The sequence below is a fragment of the Canis aureus genome, chromosome 2, assembly GCF_053574225.1.
Source record: "Canis aureus isolate CA01 chromosome 2, VMU_Caureus_v.1.0, whole genome shotgun sequence".
In the NCBI taxonomy this organism is placed as follows: domain Eukaryota; kingdom Metazoa; phylum Chordata; class Mammalia; order Carnivora; family Canidae; genus Canis; species Canis aureus.
Window position 1 is genome coordinate 72,153,031 of NC_135612.1, and position 18,187 is coordinate 72,171,217.

Below are 18,187 nucleotides of genomic sequence, written 5' to 3' on the forward strand. Positions count from 1 at the left end.
GGTTTTTAAATGGCAACAAACAAACAAAAAGAGAGTATGAAGTAACGTGGTAGCAATGCAAGGCAGTAACACACCCGAGGCAAGGTCTCAGTGGGAAGCAGGAAAACCATCACTATTCGTAACGCTGGATCCAGCTCTGTACTGGGGATGTCACCAAAGGTGTGGAACGTGATTGCTACCCGCGAACACCGTTCAGTCTCTCTCTGGGCTAAAGAGCGGTTTTGAGTTGCAGGTCGAGTTACAAATAGCAAGTTTTCAGCGCAACCCTGCCGTGACACCCAGGCCTGCATTCGCTGGACAGGGAGCTGGAGCGACCGTGCGGGTTTTCTCAGACACTATGCAAATAGCTCCCGTCCCCCTGCTTCCTTACTTACCTGTGTTTACCTGGGCAAACAGAAAATGGGCCCACCTACCAGTAAACACACTACAGAGTCGGCTGTGGGCCAGGTGGGACCCTGCTCTTTCAAAAGGAGAGATTCCCTGCATGCAAGGTCACTTAAAAAGGTGTGTTATTAATTGCAACAGTGCTTCTGTCCGGGTTTGCAGAATGCATACCAGGTGACTATGCATGCAGGAAAGAAGTAGTTATGGAAATGAAACACAAATAAAAAAGGCAAAATATTGCAAAAACAAATTATTTTATTAAGTGCAAAACAAGCCGTAGGCAATAAATAGATTAGCTCTGGTACATGTCCAAAGACTTCGGTGAGCATTCTCTCCAGAACATATTAAGGCAGTGAAATTATTCTGAACATACAGATTTAAAAAAAAAAAAAAAAAAAAAGGAGGTCGGAGGGAGGGGGAAAGGAAAGGAAAAAAGAAAAAACAACTCTACCACGTCCCTTTACACATGCTGGAGGACATCTGGGAGCTTTACATGAATTTCAGTTTGGGTTCAAAGAGAAGGTCTGCTCCGTTTGAGAGCGCACAACAGATAGAGTCTCTTACTTCGAGCTCCAGCACTCGGAACTCTAGCAGCTCGTTCTGGTCCTTCGCATCTTGCATTTCATTCTTCAGCTGGCTCTCTTCCATTTCCAGTCTGTAAATCTAGAGCAGATGCACCTGGGGGTTAGCAGGCGGGAGGACCACCGTCTCCATGGGCACTGTGGGAGACGCGGCCTACTCAGTGTAGACCGGGGCCCGGGCCGGGGCAGGGGCGGGGGTGGGGGGACAGTGCCCATTCTGTCCCTACAGCCCCAGAGCCTGGCCTGGAAGAGGGGCGCCTCAGAGACTTGCTGAATAAATGTCGGATGGGGAAACTGAGGCACAGAGCCATGGAGTCCCTTCCTAAGGTCAAATGTGAGGGAAGCAGGGGTGCATCATGAGCGCTTCTGATCCCAAAGCCTGCGTGGGTTCTTTTTGCGTTGCATGCTCTCCAGCCCCCCAGGGCGAGCCCTCCCAGACAGAGTGTCTGCTGTCATGCTGCCGGAGGGCCCAGGAGAAGGCTGAGTGGAAGCAGCTCTCCTGAAGGTACAAGTCCATCTGGGAAGGTGGGCTGCCCAATCCGGCACCCACCAGGAGACCCTGGAAAAGCACCCTAATGGCTCTGTGCCTCAGTTTCTGTCCAAGGAGCATAAAGCTGCCCCCACTCTCCTGGCTGCAGCCGGGTCCAAGAGAAGGCATGCCACCTTATCGAGGGCTTCCAGGCGGCACAGCTGCCTTTGCCTCTCCCTCCTCCTGCCTGGAGAACCACAGGGGGTTCTCCACTGATGGGGGCTGCACCCCAGGGGACATTTAGAAACAGCCTGTTTTCCCCAGGGCTCTTGGAATTTAGTGAGCCAGACCAAGGGTATGAAGTGCCTCCCAAGGCACAAGCCCAGCCTGTGGGGCAGTGTCAGGTCCTGTCTCAGTGCTCCAAATGCTATAGGGAGACACAGGGCAGTGAGCGGCCACACAGCTGGCCAGTGATAGGGCTGGGGCTGGGGCTGGACTAAGACCCCCTCCCAAGAGTGCAAGGCCTGGTTCATCCAGGGCAGGCATTCTAGGATGATCAAAGACTAAAGCCCAACCTAGGTCTGTCTGGTTCCACTAGTATGGAAGGTTCCAGAAAAAGCAAACCTATATGGACAAAAAGCACAACAGCAGTTGCCAGGGGCTGAGGGGTGGGAGACAGGGAGGGACAGAAGGGACCTTTACAGGAGCCTGAAAATGTTCTAAAAAATTGTGCTGTGGTAATTGCTGCTCAACTCAGTAAATTTAGTAAAACAAAGCAAGTCTGAATTGTACACAAATAGGAAAAAAATAAAGCTATGGTCTGGTTCCAAAGCATTAAATCTCCTCCCCATGCTCTCTCTCAAGAAGAGTCTGGAAAGTTCCATGACCACAGAAGGAAAACAGGCTCAGCTTTGCCATCGCCATGGCCTCTGGTCCACAAACGAGACTCTGACAGCTGGAGGGCCTGCCCAGCATTTTTGGTCTACACCAGCTCTGAGGCCTCCCCGCAGAGGACAGCACTGGGACCAATGGCTGGGAAGCCTGAGGAATCGGGCTCTGACTCAAGGTGAGGGACAGGTCTCTCCTCTGAGAGTTGGTCAGGACCTGAAGGGCTGCCCCAGAGGCACTGCGGCAGACCCTGCACAGCTCTGTGGACCCCTGAGGTCCCCGATAGTCTGGGCTCGGTGATGCTCTGAGGGGCGGTGACAGGATCTCTGCCCACATACCTTTTCCAGCAAGTCCTGGTTTGTTCTGATGAGCAGCTGCTTCTCTTCCACCCACTTGGAATCCTAAGAGAAAGCACTAAGTATGTTCACAGTCCTTGAAGCAGACAGACAGCCAAAGAGCACAGGCAGTGTCAGCGACCAAAAAGCAATGCAGAGCTCTCAGTGCAAAGGTCAGAGAAAGGGATGTGGCTAGAAAGACTCCATCATCCCTCTAAACCTTTACACCCCAAAACGAGAGCTGGCAGGTTTGTGGGGCATCCCTTCCCCACAGCTCATGCTCCCCACGAGCGCACAGAGTTCATGCCATGAGCATCCTTGACAAGAGCCACCACAGAGGGGCCGAATTGGCCCTGCACGCTGGCTTGCTCACCATGGCCCCTGGACTGGCACCCAGGGCACACCCTGAGGGTCTGCCCCACAACCATGGACTTGGCATCATCACATGGACACACTTTTGTGCATTCTGGTCCCTCTACCCATGATGCCCTAAGCACATTTCTTTGCGTGGTCAGGCCCTATCCTGGGAAGTCCTGTGAGCACAGGGCACTAGGTCTGTTTCCACTGTGGCATCCCCAGCACCTAGCACAGGGCCTGGCACACAGCTGGCACTCAATAAATACTGGAGGATGGATAAATGGATCAATGAATAGGTCAAAGAACTTCCTTCCTCCCTTTTCTCAGCTCTGATGGCCTCCTGTGTGCTTCCTTCCACCCAATACATATCACCCTGTGTTGTCACTGGGTTGACATGTAGGACCCACGAGGCTGTGAGTCCCTGTGAGGACAGAGCCATATTCCACTCATATTTTTATCTGGAGCAGCTGTCCCTTCCATCTGCATGCACACAGCCCTTTGCAACGTGACTTTGGAGCTCCACCCAGTGAGCGATGACAGCTGTTTCTCCGACCCTGAAGCTGCACTTGGCTGTGGTGTGCTTTGGCTTCTCAGATGTTAGCAAATGGGACTCAAACAGAGTCTTGAAATGTGCACGTGCAGTGAGCCCTGCCGTTTCTTCCTGTCCCCAGACCACTAGGCAAAGAAGCCAGGTTAGCTTCCTTGAGAATAAGAGACCATGACTGTGATCTGTCCTGTCCACTGGCACCAATGCCCAGACAAGACAGAGAGGCCATTGCAGGCCACCTAGCCCCAGCTGATGTGTTGGCAAAGCAGCTTCTAGAATGACTTCCGGTGAGACCAGCAGAAGAACCACACAGCTGAGCCTAGCCCAACCTGATGACCCATGGGGTTGGGAGCAAATAAAAAGTTTATCATTTTAAACAAGGTTTGGGGAGGTTTGTTACACAGTGAAGGCTAACTGACACATTTTCCCTGCACACCTAGCACAAAACCTGGGGTGGGGCAAGGGCTCTAGTGGGTGCTCCCTGAACAAACTCCCACTTGTTTTGACCCAAACTGGCTCTTCCATGCAGCAGATGCTGAGGGCCAAACAGCCCCACAAACACAGGGCCGGGCATCCTTGGGTGGGAGTGAAACTGAGTTGAAGACAGTGGTCAGGAGACACATGAGCTCAGCCTTGAAGCAGTGCCGAGGTCAGTGGCAGGTAAAATAGGAGTTTGAGAACAGCCTTGTCTCCCACCTGGGCTCTTCCCTGGCTGCTACTTCTCCCCATTTCTGCTTCCTCAGTGTGTAGAGTACTATGATCACCCCGTTTCAAAGATGAGGAAAAGACACAATGTCAGCTGCACAGGTCATGTGACACGTCAGGCAAGCCTGTCATGGGGTGTGTGCTGTTTGCCACTCCCCTGCCTCGGTGGAGCACTCTGGGCCACAGTGACGGAAGCAGCACCCAAGGGCTGGCCGCTCGCCTACCCACTTGTGCACACAGCCATGCTGCAGCGAGCGGCTTCCTGGGCCTCTTCAGGTCTGCTTACTGGCAGCCTGCCTTAATTTGAATCCTGGTCACCACCCGAGCCCTCATCCCACTAACCAGACCCCAGGCAGAGTGAGTTCTAAGGCACCTGTTGAGAATCTCGTAGAGCCCCTTCCCTGAACACCCCTCCAAGCCCCCAGGTGCCAGCCCAGGACCTCGGGGAGCCCTCACCAGACCTCCTTAGCCCCCACGGCCTGCCTGTGTGCTGGGGCAGTGGTGCCACCAGACACTCCACCCAACTCCACACAGCACTTGCCACCCTCCCAGTTAGGTGGGGCCACGTGACCGTTCTGGTGAAATGTGTGGAGGCTGCAAACTGCCTTCTGCCCTCCTCCTCCCATGCAGGATCCCTAAGTAACCGCATGGAGTGGGCGACCCTCTGCCTACTAAGCAGGAAACTCACTGTGGTGTGCCATTTACAAATTCTGGTTATCTCTTACCCCGGAAAGAATGGCTGACCTTAGTGTGACCTTCTGAGAGGCTGGCCCTCCACCCAGAGTCCTCCCTCCATGGTTGTCCCCCAATCGAGGGCACAGGTCTGGGTCTGGGCTGTGCCTCCCGACTGTGCCCTGCTGTCCACCAGGCCCTGTTGCACTCAGAGAGTGGACACACAGAGAAACCCAAGGGCCAGGAGTCACAGCATGGAATCCCTAAGCACGAGCTGCAAGGGCCAGCTCAGTTTCCCATTTAAATCTTTGATAAATGCAAAATACCATGGACTTTCTTCAGAGAGTTAGAACAAATTATTTTAAGATTTGTGTGGAATCAGAAAAGACCCAGAATAGCCAGGGGAATTTTAAAAAAGAAAACCATATCTGGGGGCATCACAATGCCAGATTTCAGGTGGTACTACAAAGCTGTGGTCATCAAGACAGTGTGGTACTGGCACAAAAACAGACACATAGATCAATGGAATAGAATAGAGAACCCAGAAGTGGACCCTGAACTTTATGGTCAACTAATATTCGATAAAGGAGGAAAGACTATCCATTGGAAGAAAGACAGTCTCTTCAATAAATGGTGCTGGGAAAATTGGACATCCACATGCAGAAGAATGAAACTAGACCACTCTCTTGCACCATACACAAAGATAAACTCAAAATGGACGAAAGATCTAAATGTGAGACAAGAGTCCATCAAAATCCTAGAGGAGAACACAGGCAACACCCTTTATGAACTCAGCCACAGTAACTTCTTGCAAGATACATCCACGAAGGCAAAAGAAACAAAAGCAAAAATGAACTATTGGGACTTCATCAAGATAAGAAGCTTTTGCACAGCAAAGGATACAGTCAACAAAACTCAAAGACAACCTACAGAATGGGAGAAGATATTTGCAAATGACGTATCAGATAAAGGGCTAGTTTCCAAGATCTATAAAGAACTTCTTAAACTCAACACCAAAGAAACAAACAATCCAATCATGAAATGGGCAAAAGACATGAAGAGAAATCTCACAGAGGAAGACATAGACATGGCCAACATGCACATGAGAAAATGCTCTGCATCACTTGCCATCAGGGAAATACAAATCAAAACCACAATGAGATACCACCTCACACCAGTGAGGATCGGGAAAATTAACACAGCAGGTAACCGCAAATGTTGGAGAGGATGCGGAGAAAAGGGAACCCTCTTACACTGTTGGTGGGAATGTGAACTGGTGCAGCCACTCTGGAAAACTGTGTGGAGGTTCCTCAAAGAGTTAAAAATAGACCTGCCCTACGACCCAGCAATTGCACTGCTGGGGATTTACCCCAAAGATACAGATGCAATGAAACACGGAGACACCTGCACCCCAATGTTGATAGCAGCAATGTCCACAATAGCCAAACTGTGGAAGGAGCCTCGGTGTCCACGAGCCTCTGGAGCCTCGGTGAACGATGAATGGATAAAGAAGATGTGGTTTATGTACACAATGGAATATTCCTCAGCCATTAGAAACGACAAATACCCACCATTTGCTTCGACGTGGATAGAACTGGAGGGTATGATGCTGAGTGAAGTAAGTCAATCGGAGAAAGACAAACATTATATGTTCTCATTCATTTGGGGAATATAAATAATAGTGAAAGGGAATATAAGGGAAGGGAGAAGAAATGTGTGGGAAATATCAGAAAGGGAGACAGAACATAAAGACTCCTAACTCTGGGAAACGAACTAGGGGTGGTGGAAGGGGAGGAGGGCAGGGAGTGGGGGTGAGTGGGTGACGGGCACTGAGGGGGGCACTTGACGGGATGAGCACTGGGTGTTATTCTGTATGTTGGTAAATTGAACACCAATAAAAAATAAATTTATTAAAAAAAATCTTTGATAAATGATGGCAGCTTTTCAGATTCATGTCAAAAATGATGTTGGTCACCATTTTGCTTTTGGAAGGGTCTCCCACTTTTGCACATTTGGCCAACAAAGAGCAAGCCAAGTGAGAATTTCATAGCACATTTTGGTTTTTTAAAACCCTGCAAATAGGTACCTCAGGTAGGATATTCTCACCTGGGTTCCGCTACTATTTTTTCTCTAACGACTCTGGAGCAAACCACATAGATCCATTGAGGGCCCCCCTTGGCACCAAGGCCACAGGGACGGCACGAGGGGACAAACATGCAATTACCATACACTCATTTCTGCTCACCTGTCCCTTCTCAACCAGTAGCTTCTCCAAGTCTTCAATTTTGGCCTGACACCTCAGCAAGTCAGCTTGTAGCTGTTCCCGAGTCTGGAACAAAAAGGATCAGAAAGTGAGCAGGTCACCGTGATGGGCGACGGGAGCGGCAAGGACAGTGCTACAGTCTGGGCCTTGGAAGCGTGTCTGTGTATAGGAGAAGAGGTCTGAAGGCGGCCTACCCAGCTGCATGTAGGTACTGTTGCCTACACGTATATGATTTTTAAGAATGGAAAGGTCTTGAGATGTCGTTGGCTCTAACCCCCTTAGTTTTCTAGATAATGACATGGAAGCCTAGAGTAGGGGTTAGTGTCTTTAAGGGAGTGAGTGAACCAGAAGCCAGACATGTCAGGGCTCCCTGCCATGGCTTTCTGGTCAAGTTCAGTGGCTGCCTTTACCAACACTACCAGGCATGTTTTGTGGACCTTTTATCACCTACAGTAAGGGCTGAAAAGCCAAAATCCCTCAAGGACCAGGCCGGTTTGTGATTAAGGGAAGCCATCTGCATGCAGGGTAATAGAGGGCGTTGAGGACTGTGGCACATATTCCATCTCAGGGGAAATCACCACCTGGCTGCAGCCAAAGCTGCTCCCACATGAAACAGGAAGCCTCTGGTTGCCAGACTGAGCATGTTTTGAGCTGCCGAGAGAGGTTAGGGACCTGGATTTCTATGTGAAATCTCTTGACTTTTAAATGTTGGCAACTGAATGTAACTTTCAATAAAAACCATATAATTCAGCCCACACTGAGCCTGGACCTCTACCTCCTCTGACCTGTAGGTTATAGGCCGAACCCTTCACTGTGGCACTGGCAGCTTCCCTCCCCACCAGCTTCATCCACCACCTCCTACCTCATGGGGCTGCTATTGGAATGAAATGGGGAATGTGTTGAGGTAAAGCACTGGCACCAGTGGGGTGCTCTCTGGGAGTCCCCTCACTTTCAGAGGAAGGGCAAGAGAGCTGCTGGTCCATGTGACTCCCGCAGGCCAGATCAGGGCCAGTGAGTGGAAGTTACTGGAAGGCAGAGCTCAACCCAGGAAAATGGCAGGCATGGCCCCCACCTGGGTGGCCAGCAGGGACCAGAGTGCCTTGAGGGCACACCCCTCGACAGTCCCTGCATGGGCTCTGTGGGGGTGTTCACAGGGCTTTCTCAGCCTAGGAGGGGGAGGTGGGTGAAGTCTACAAGGCCTCCGCGTCTGGGATTTCATCGCTGAGTCTTAAAGTCTGAATGCATTCCTGTGTGCCAGACGACTTTATCATTTCTCCTGGCAACTCCTGCCGTCACACTGAGGATGGAGGTATAGCACCTGTGGGGGTCGCCAAGGCCTTGTTAGGTGCCCCCCAATGCCCCAGAATCCCCTCCCCACGTGTCACAGGCAGGGCCGGCGGTCTGTGCAGCCCCTTGGGGCCCGCTGCACTTACCCGGGCCTCCCTCTCGGCATCCAGCGTCCCCCCGACCTGCTCCTGAAGCAGAGCATAGGCCCGCTGCAGGGCCTGGTACTCCCTGGTCAGTTGACAGAACCTCAGGTCGGCCTCCTCCCTGGTTGTCGTCTTAGCATAATGGAGAAGAAAGACATAACAAAGCACGTGACCCGGTGTGCCTTCTAATGCTGGGGTCCACTGAGACACGTCCAGCCCTCACAGCCGCTGCCAACGACTCCTTAGGGAACCAGTCACTGCCAGGATGGTCACTGGGACCCTGGAGTGACAGGCTGCAGGAGGAGCCGCCGTCCTGCTCGACAGCACCCTTCCCGGGAAGCCTTGAGCCACATGCAAGGGAGAGAGGGCAAGAGTGCCCCTGAGCTGGCCCCTCCCACCAGGGCGCCCCACTCTGGGAGTTTCCCCAAAGGTGACAACCCCCTAGGAATGCAGGGCTACAAGTGCTGGACGGGCACCAGCCGTCATGGGGGACCTGTCACATTAAATGCACATGAGAAGTCCCGCAGCTTGTGAGAGATGGGGACGTGGAACATGCTGAAAGCTGCCTGCTACATACTGTTGGTGACATGTGTCTGGTACAACCATGTTTTACTTGGGTTTCCTAAGAGAATTCAGCTGGGCAGGTGGGCAGGTGGGCAAAGACCACGCCGCCCTTCGCACCTTTGTGAGTCCAGCTCACTGGGTGCCACCGTTGTGAACCTGGATGTGTGTGATGATTGGGAAATGTCAGGGAGGTGACTCGGCGTGGGAGGGCTTCTGGCGGTTTTCACCGCCCTCCACGCTTGCCAGCATCCTGGCTTTCTCTCCTGTGTGACCTGGCATCTTCGTAATGAAAAAGCAGTTCATGCTCTTTCCACTAGGTGGTGTGCCTGTGTGTGTGCACTTGTATGTGCATGTGTGTGCATTTGTGCACATGTATGTGCCTGTGTGTGAACTTGTGCGTGCGTGTGCATGTGTGTCTGTGTGTGTCCATGTGTGTGCGTGCATGCACAAGGGGGGACCAGGGACAGGCCACCACGCAGCAAGTTTAATTGCAAAGATAACAGCAAGGTGACCACAGATTTCCTTTGTGAGAGCAGCACTGGGGAAAGGAAGGGACCGCCACATGCCGCCAGCACTCCCCTTGCTATTCTCAGAGCCCAGCCCAGTGGAGGCCACCTGCCCTCGAGGCTACAGGCTGTGATGACACAGGCCCTCCAGGCTTAGATCTTTAGGTGAGGGAGTGACTGTGGTGGCCGTCAGATGCCGGAAAGCACCCCCGAGTCACCTCTGATGTGGGGGTGCTTACATCTTCCAAGTCTTCCTCGGGTGTGGCTGGAGCCCTGTCCGTCCTATCTGTGTTGCAGGATGTTTCTGACAATGTTTCCGAGTCCACGGACTCCTCATCAAATCCAAAAAATGTCTCCACAACATGCTTCTATAAATTTGAGACAATGCACATGACATCAGGATCGGATTCAGAATTGCTGAGTGCCCCCCCCACCCTCCCACCCATCACTCCAGGCACAGGGACAACTACACACATCTGGGCCCCACGGGCATCCCAAGCGGCAGGTGGTGCGGCTCGTGATGGACTGGGTGGGAGAAGAGGTGGCCGAGGACGGTGGACGGGTATGAGTCCACCATGCCTGACTGAGCAGGGCATGCTGGCCTGACCCCGGTTCCTTCTGCGGTCACCTAGCCCCTCTGAGCGCCAGCCTCCTTCTCTATCAGGCAGACGTGGAACCCCCACCTCACCCGAGAGCAGCATCACACGTGTCCTGTGCCCGGGGCTCTGATCCTCGACCGGCAGCGTGTGTGTCCCACCACGGAGGGGCAGCAGGGCCATGTGAGATGTCTCATTCCACGTGCCAGACATGGGAAAAGGGACAAGGGACAGAGAGTCCCCAGGTGGACCCTGGCTCTGATTGGCTGGGTGAGCCTGTGCTCCAGGTCCTTACCGGACCTGCACTAACAGGCAACTTTTGTTTAACTTTTTATTACAGAAAGCTTGGAATACTTAAAACATTAGAGGGAAGAGTGTAAGGGACCCTCGTACCCCACTCAGTCAGAGGCAATTTTAGCACTCTGTGTGCCGGCTTCCCGGTCACCCCACCCAGCACTTCTCCCACCCCAAATACCATGATATATGGGGCCTCGTTCAGCCATTTACGCATACATTCGTTCAACAAACACCCGACGGAGCACCTTCTATGGGTCAGACACTGGCTGGGGCCCAGGGAAAACACAAGAGGATTAAAACCAGGCATGCTCCCCTCCACAAGGAGCTGCGGGCCCCTGGGGGCTGCAAACAGCAACCCACAATCACCAGATCAACCCCCTATGTTTTAGGGACATCGGCTTTTTTTCCCTCCAAAATAGCCCCTAGGAAGGATTAGGAAGGATTTTTATTTGTTTTCACAACCGATGAATACTTTTCACGACCACAAGGAAAGAACCATAACCCAATCCGGAGCCAAGCCCGAGGCTCCCGCTGATTCATCCAGAACCCGGCTTCATCCAGAGCCCCCTCCCCGCTCCTCATCCCACGAGGGATCAGGACGGCAGGGTGCACAGTGAGGGCACCCCCCGCTCTGCTTGTTTAAGCCGGCATGTGTCTACAACCTCAGGCGTCCACATGTAAGAAAAATGTGGCTGGTAACACAATTAGTAACATCATTAAGGAATAATTCTGCCAACAGGAAGGGAAAAGGAGACAGAGTGGCTCGTTCTGTCCTCTGGTAGAAGTAGAGTTTCCTGAGAGGTTTTGCTGGAGGCATCCACGAGGATGGGGATTTTGCTCCATGAGCGGTGGGCTCCATGGGCTTTTTTATTCTCCGCTGTGGGCCAGAGCCCGGCGCACTCAATAAATGCTGGTTGCTAAATGCGTATTCACGAACATGTCTTCATTAATGAGCTCAAAGCTAAACTAACGTGTTTGCCCACAGATTTAGGCTGGCACGTGACAGCCCTTCCCTTCATTCTCTTAGCCAGCACCAGTTAGGGCAACCACCTGGTCCCACAGCCCAGGTGAGTTTAGCAGGTAGAACTATGGGGACCTATTAGGCTCCATCGATTTCAAATGACTTCTTATCCTAAGTAGAGGTTGGAGACAGTCCTATGCTCCAGTCCCCTCTCCAGGGGAGACACTTGGCTTGAATTCAGGCATCAAAAACGCTCTAGATGATTTCCAGGGAGCAGTGAGTGACCATGACATCCCGATGGTGACAATGGCACCTGTAGGAGTGACAGGTATGTGACACTCAAAGCTCCTCTGCGCACACACACGGCTTACCTCCCCGAGCTCCAGGCTCCACATTTTTCTGGGCAGCCATTCACCCAACCTTATTTCTTGTAAACACTGCTAAATGCGAGGCCTCTGGGGACAGGACTGCATCAGCCACGGTGTCACTGGCAGCCAGCAGGGACGCACACTGACAAAGCGCCAGGAACCATCCCGCCACACTCTCTCCAAACCATCAGGACACGAGCAGGATGGTCAGCATCATGGACCATTCTGGGGGCTCACGACTCAGTGTTCGTTACCCAGGATGATGGGCTTCTTGAAACCTTGCGGGACGGCGACTTAGGTCCTCACTCACCGGGCCCCAAACAGGGCATTCACTACAGATGCTGCAGATGTGCATTTAAGGTAGCGGTGCCTTTGTCAACAGCCTAGCGCCCCGGCCCAAGTGGGGCCCTCTGAAGTCCAATGTGGCCCCGGAGACCGAGACTCCAGGGAAGCATGTTGCGGTGAGGGAGGCAGGATGTGGCTCTGACGGGGCGTGAAACCCAAAAGGGCATTCCCATTATGTCCCTCTCACAGCAGGAGGCGAATCCCAAGGACCCCTCCCCACCCCAGCAGACACAACATCCCCAGCGGCAGCAGCGAGTGGCCTAAGAACCCCCCAACCTTGTCTACAATATGGGTTGGGTTAGTCTAGGTTTTGTTTTTTTTTTTTTAAGTGATTGTATTATATGGGAAGCCAAGATGCACCACATATATTTATGCCTTTGTTAATAAAAACAAGACACAAAAAGGCATTTTCAGGCCTCAAGTGAAGATCTGGGGATGGCTTCTTTGACGACGTGGCGACGGCTGCCTTACGCCACCTTTTCAAACTCTATGTGAAACAGCACCGGCCTCGGAAGAATGACGGAATCACCTAGAAAACAGTTTCCTCTAACGCTTGGCTCTTTAAGAAAGAGTCAAGGGTTGGGGCAGCTGTCAGGTTTTCCGTCCACCTCTCTGATTCCCTGGGCATTTTTTCCCCAGGAAAAGACTTGGCTCAGCGCAGCACACCTTCTGGAAGCTCGTTCCTCCTGACTTCCATGTTGCTCACCCCCAGGGTCTTGCCTTGCCCACTCCTTTTTATGAACCAACCCAAATTTTTAAGATGCAATTTGAGCAAAAATGAAAAACAAATGTGTCTGCTCCATTTACACCTTGAATATGCAGAGGTGTCCTTCTCAGCTGAGAGGAAAAGAGGTGCCTCCAAAATAAGCCGCCCCCCATGGACTCCAGCCTCCGAGCCCCCTTGCTTCCTGTCCCCCTCGTGTCGTGTCCCTCCTGACAGCTGCTGGTGCAAGAAGAGGCTTTCCAGTTTGGGACCGTGCATCCTTTCTCAGGACCGCCAACTCCCAGAGCCAGCCGCTTACCTTCATGCTTGTAGGTCATCTCCTGGCAGCCGGAAAAGTACAGGCACACCAGGGCACAGAGGCAGAGAAAGAAGGAGAAGTACAGCACGAAGAGGATGTACTCCATCGCCGGGCATGGAGGCAGAGCCCGGCCGCTGGCCTGTGTGTGCGGGGGGGCCCCAGGCAGCCTCACTGGCACCTGCTTCCAGGCCTCTCTCCAGTCCTAGGGGGAAGCACCACTTCTCCCCCAGAACATTCTCCTGCCCTCCACTGCACCTGGCCTGCAGTGTCCAAGGCTTCCTGCAGACTCCTGTGCCACGGAGCTCTGAGCTCAGGCTCCTGGGCGGACCCAGGGGCTGAGAGCAGCTGGTTTCCAAGGGCTGGGCTGGCACAGTAGCCACACAGGACCACTGCTGTGCTGGCTAATTCTCTGGGGGTTGCCCTGCGTCAATGCTCTGCCACAGGTCCTGGGTCCCTGGGTGATCACCAGGCCCCTGGGAGCAGCACTAGCAACCGTGACACGGAGAGAGCTTTCTTTAGGACCAGAGCCAACACCGAGGAGGCGCTTCCTGCCTCGCATGCTTGGGCTATTTCTCTGTCCATCCCACAGCCACCCTAAGTGTGCCCCAGACTAGCTAAACTCATGAGTTTCTCAGCAATCTTTCCTTCAGCATTGGTTTGGCCATTTAAGCAGACTGACCAAACACGATCCACATGAAGACTGCAGCAGGGCAGGCCACAGGAGCCTGAGTTTCTTGGAGAAGCTTCTCTCGGCATAACATCAAAATTTAAAATCCCACATGTTGGAAAAAATGGATAGGTAATACCATTAAAAAGGAAAATGGGTTATACTTTGAAAAGTATTCGAGCAAGATGAAAAGGCAAAGGACAATCACAAAAAGAAAAATACAATCAAGTTCATGTATAGATTTCAATTTCAATAACGCTCCTTCCAAAGTATCCATGATGTGTGCTATGTAACCACATCATAGTACCCCACTAAGCCTTTCACTCATGTTTCCAAATGAGCTGCTCCCCAGGCAGAGTGGGGACTGGTTCAAGGATAAGCCTGTGACCACACTGAGCCAAGCAGCACCCGCCCTGGGGCTTTTGCTGGAACCACTGAGGAGAGATGCCCTCCTGCCACAGAAATCGCTAGGCAGGTGTCACACCAGCTTATAGCTGCTGAAGCCCACTGGGCCACCCCATGGGGAGAGCCCACCTGAGAAAGAGGCCAGCCCACGAGGAAAGCAGAGTAGGAAGGTGAAGAGACAGGTTCCAGGCCATATTGTGTAAGGATCTGGATCCAGCTGTGCCTGAAACCAGCCCCCTTAGACTTCTCAGTTATATAAATTCCCTTCCCTTCTTAAATGACTTTCAGTTTTTGATATTCACAATAGAAAGAACCTTGGCTAATGGGCGAGGGGGAGATGATCCTAGAAACCATGCTATCTGTGAGCTGTGGTGCTCTAGGAGAAGCCTGGGGCTACTTTCTCTCCAAGCTGCTCTGCACCTGGACTCTCAAGAGATAACAGAGACCACCTTTGCCTGGCAAATGTATTCCTGGCTTTAGCAACCAAGAAACGTGTCCTGCCCATCCTGTTGGCTCCTGGACCTACTAAGAGTGGAGACACTCCCCTGCGCCCTGTCACCTGAGCTTCTTCAGTGCCGATGATAATGACCAGAGGGATGTGTGATGGGAGGGGGTGAGCAGCACTGCTGCCTGCTTTCCACGCTGCCACCAACCCCATTCAACCACCAGCATCCTCTGAGGCCTCTGGGCACCGAGCCTCAGGAGAAACAGATGCAGAGACTGAAAAAACAGACACTAAGCCATGTGCCAGGGCAGGAGGAAGAGAGGGCCGAGGAAGCCCAGAGGAAGGGCCTGCCCATGGAGGGTGCAGGCTTGTAGGAAATGGGGACGGTTAGGTCGGATCTTGAGGGGGTGGGAGGCAGTGAACAGAGGAGGTGAGGGGCGCTGGCCCGAGCTAGGGGTCTGGAGATGAGGCGGCACAGCAAATCCAGGGGAGAGGAGCCAGGCTGTGTAGACGAGGGTATAGCAGGAAGTGAGCAGGGCCAGATCCCCAAGGCCCAGTGGGTCAGCCAAGGAGCCCCAACTTCATCCCCCCAGGAAATAGGAAGCCAGCACAGGGTTTGTAGGAGGGAGGTGGCAAGGCCAGACTTGTGTCTTCATAAGATAGTTCTGATAGCTCTGGAGGGAGGAAGATGCTGGAAGCAGAGGGGGCAACCAGGAAAGTGTTGCCATGACCCCAGGACAAGCAAATCAGAGCCTGGAACCACAGAGCCTCAGCCTCGAACCCCCTCATCACCCTCCCCAGCTCTGGGGTCCCCTCCTGACACCAGGCAGGGGGCCTGGGGGCACACACCTGCCCCCAGCCAGCTTTTCTACTGAGGGCTGAGACTCACCCTCACGCTCATGCGCAGAGTTGGGGTCTCCGGCCCATTGGAATACCTGGAACCACCCTAACTTTCTGTCTCTTCCAAAGTCTTCAGGTGTGGCCTCAATGTCTGTGGTCACTGCTGGGCCAGATGAGGTGGCCCGGGCAGCCCTCCCTGCCCTACCTGCCCTCCCCCCGCCCCCCCCTCCCGCTTTGCTCTCTATCCTCCTCCTGCTGCCTGGAAACCTGTGATGTTGCCCCAGGTTGGGACACACGGACAGTGTACATGGCTGTGGTGCTCAGCTGCCCTCGTGTGGCCCAGGACACAGGCTCTGTGTCTGTACAACTGTCCCCATGTTCTACCCACAGGACTCAAGTCTTCCTGAGTCCTGCACTAAAGGGCCCACACCCCCAGCAGGCAGCATACACAGGAACAGCGCCCAGGGCTTCTGATGTGAGGCCTGGCCAGGCCGTGGAGGAGGGAATGAGGTGACAGGGTCACTGCCCATCCTGGAGGGAACAAGCCCTCGTCCCCTGTAGGGAATAGCACACGCTGCACGCAACCTCAGCTGCATGCCAGCCAAGCGTGGGGAGCCAGGCAGGCAGGCAGGCAGGCGGGGGACCTGAAATGACTAACATTTCATTCAATTCATGTTACTGGGTCTGCTGCAGGGGTGGTGTGGGGAGCCACGCTGGATGCCACATGCAGCCCCGTAAATGAGACATGCGCCATCCAGCACACCTCGCTCAGAGGCTGGGTGGTGACAGAACTGTGACAAAGGATGGCCCAGGAACAAAGTTGAGCAGAAACAACCCTGCAGGGCAAACAAGACTCCTTTGGCTACTTTGCAGTGGAAAGAATGGCACATGACGACAAATGCCCCGGGGTGGGAGGCCCAGCCAGGGAAGGCAGCATGTATTAGCTTCTCTTCCAGGGCAGCTGCTAGTGACCTGTTCTTCCCACCATGAAGCAGCAGGCTTGGCCTTAGGGGGCACAAGGTCAAGTTTAGATAGGCCCCAAGTGTCTGATGAGAATGGGTGCAGCAGACACTGACCATGGGTGACCCCCCAGAAGTCCCTCAGGTGTCAGCTGCTTCCTGGTGACAGCAGCCCCAGGGGCCATTCGGAGAGGAGGGGACACTGGGGCCCAAGGAAGAGCCATCCTTCCTGGGGTGCTCTGATGCTTCTCAGCAATCTTCCCAGCCTCTCACAAAGGATGGCCACTGTCTAAAGGGCATCAGAAGCTCACCTCACTGTTACCTGAGATGGTCTCTCTTTTGAAAAGTGGGACATGAATTAGCCCTAGGGAAAGAGAGCAGGGCCTGGGAATCTGCACTCAACAGGCCCTCCAAAGGAAAGCTACTGATTGAAGGGGAAGGGAGAAGGAGAAATCATAATTTAGGGAGCCTTGACTACATGTCAGGCACAGAGGCAGATGCTCTGTTGAATCTCCTGGATGTGACGGTCGTGGTAAGAACCAGGAAACAGGGGGATCCCTGGGTGGCTCAGTGGTTTAGTGCCTGCCTTTGGCCCAGAGCACGATCCTGGAGTCCCGGGATCGAGTCCCACGTCGGGTTCCTGGCATGGAGCCTGCTTCTCTCTCTCTCTCTCTCTCTCTCTCTCTCTCTATCATGAATAAATAAATAAATCTTTAAAAAAAAAAAAAAGAACCAGGAAACAGGCTCCCGAGGTCAATGTCACAAGGCCAGGAGCCAGAGCTGACTCTCACGTGGCTGCCAGGCTAGTGTCTCTGCCTCTCCCCAGGTCCCAGCCCCACTTCACCAAGGCTCGGGAGCAAACTGCGCTGATGTTAGCCCTCTTCCCATGCTCAGCTCTCTACGGAGACACAGCTCTTGTTGCTAGATAGCAAGTTTGCAGATAGCAAATCTGCTGCCCACCCCAAAGCACGAGCTGCATTTAGGGCTCACCCATGATGCCAGACCTTCTGCAGAGCAAGCCTGCCCTCCCCAGAGAGGGCCTGAAGAACTGCTCGGGGTTCTCCTGCAACCTCCCATTGGCAGGGGCGGGGAGCTGAACCAGCAGGGCCCTAGGGCAGAGACTTCCACAGCAGTCTGGTCCCCAGGAGCACAGTGAGACAGAATTGGCAGCCCTCGGGTGTGCAGGCCACCCTGGGATGAGGGCTGCCACCACCACTCTGCCATCACAGCATCTGGGGTGTGCGTGTGGAACTGGAAGCCCCTTCTAGGGGAAATGAAGAGTCCAGGGAAGCTTGCAATAGCTGGAGAGCAAGGATGGGCTTTCAGACTTCCAGAAAATTCTGGCAGAAAAAATTGTGCCAAACAAAGGCCCCAGGCAAAGCAGTAAAGTACACAGATATCCAACGGACAGAGCATGATGGAGGTATTTAAGGGGAGCAATGAATTACTGAATCCCAGCAGCCTGTGGGGGGAAGACAGGGAAGCTGCCCAGGCCTGAGACAGCGCTGGGAGATTAAAAACCTGCTCAGCTCCCCATCTGGCCCCGGACAATGCCAGGACTAAGTAGGTGCATGTGTGGGA

At 53.3% G+C, this 18,187-nt stretch overlaps 2 protein-coding genes across 6 annotated transcripts in view; both read right to left on the minus strand.

Moving 5' to 3' along the window:
* JAKMIP1 (janus kinase and microtubule interacting protein 1) overlaps nt 1–18,187 on the minus strand; it is a 140,568-nt gene that overhangs the window by 27,122 nt on the left and 95,259 nt on the right. For 4 of the 5 annotated variants that reach the window (XM_077878713.1, XM_077878714.1, XM_077878717.1 and 1 more), the window contains 5 exons: nt 9,941–10,069; nt 8,635–8,763; nt 7,184–7,267; nt 2,661–2,723; nt 620–1,047 (listed from right to left, as the gene is read on the minus strand). In XM_077878713.1, coding sequence (XP_077734839.1) covers nt 874–1,047; nt 2,661–2,723; nt 7,184–7,267; nt 8,635–8,763; nt 9,941–10,069 — 579 coding nt within the window. In that variant the 3' untranslated portion in view covers nt 620–873. Of the gene's footprint in view, nt 1–619; nt 1,048–2,660; nt 2,724–7,183; nt 7,268–8,634; nt 8,764–9,940; nt 10,070–18,187 lie in introns of those variants that run through there. The other variant, XM_077878720.1, reaches the window with a different exon arrangement.
* On the minus strand, nt 11,811–15,794 carry LOC144291513 (uncharacterized). The gene is made up of 2 exons (XM_077861100.1): nt 13,158–15,794; nt 11,811–11,868 (listed from the first exon to the last, which is right to left on the minus strand). Exons 1-2 carry the CDS (start codon nt 13,394–13,396, stop codon nt 11,811–11,813), a joined length of 297 nt encoding a protein of 98 aa, XP_077717226.1. The 5' UTR covers nt 13,397–15,794.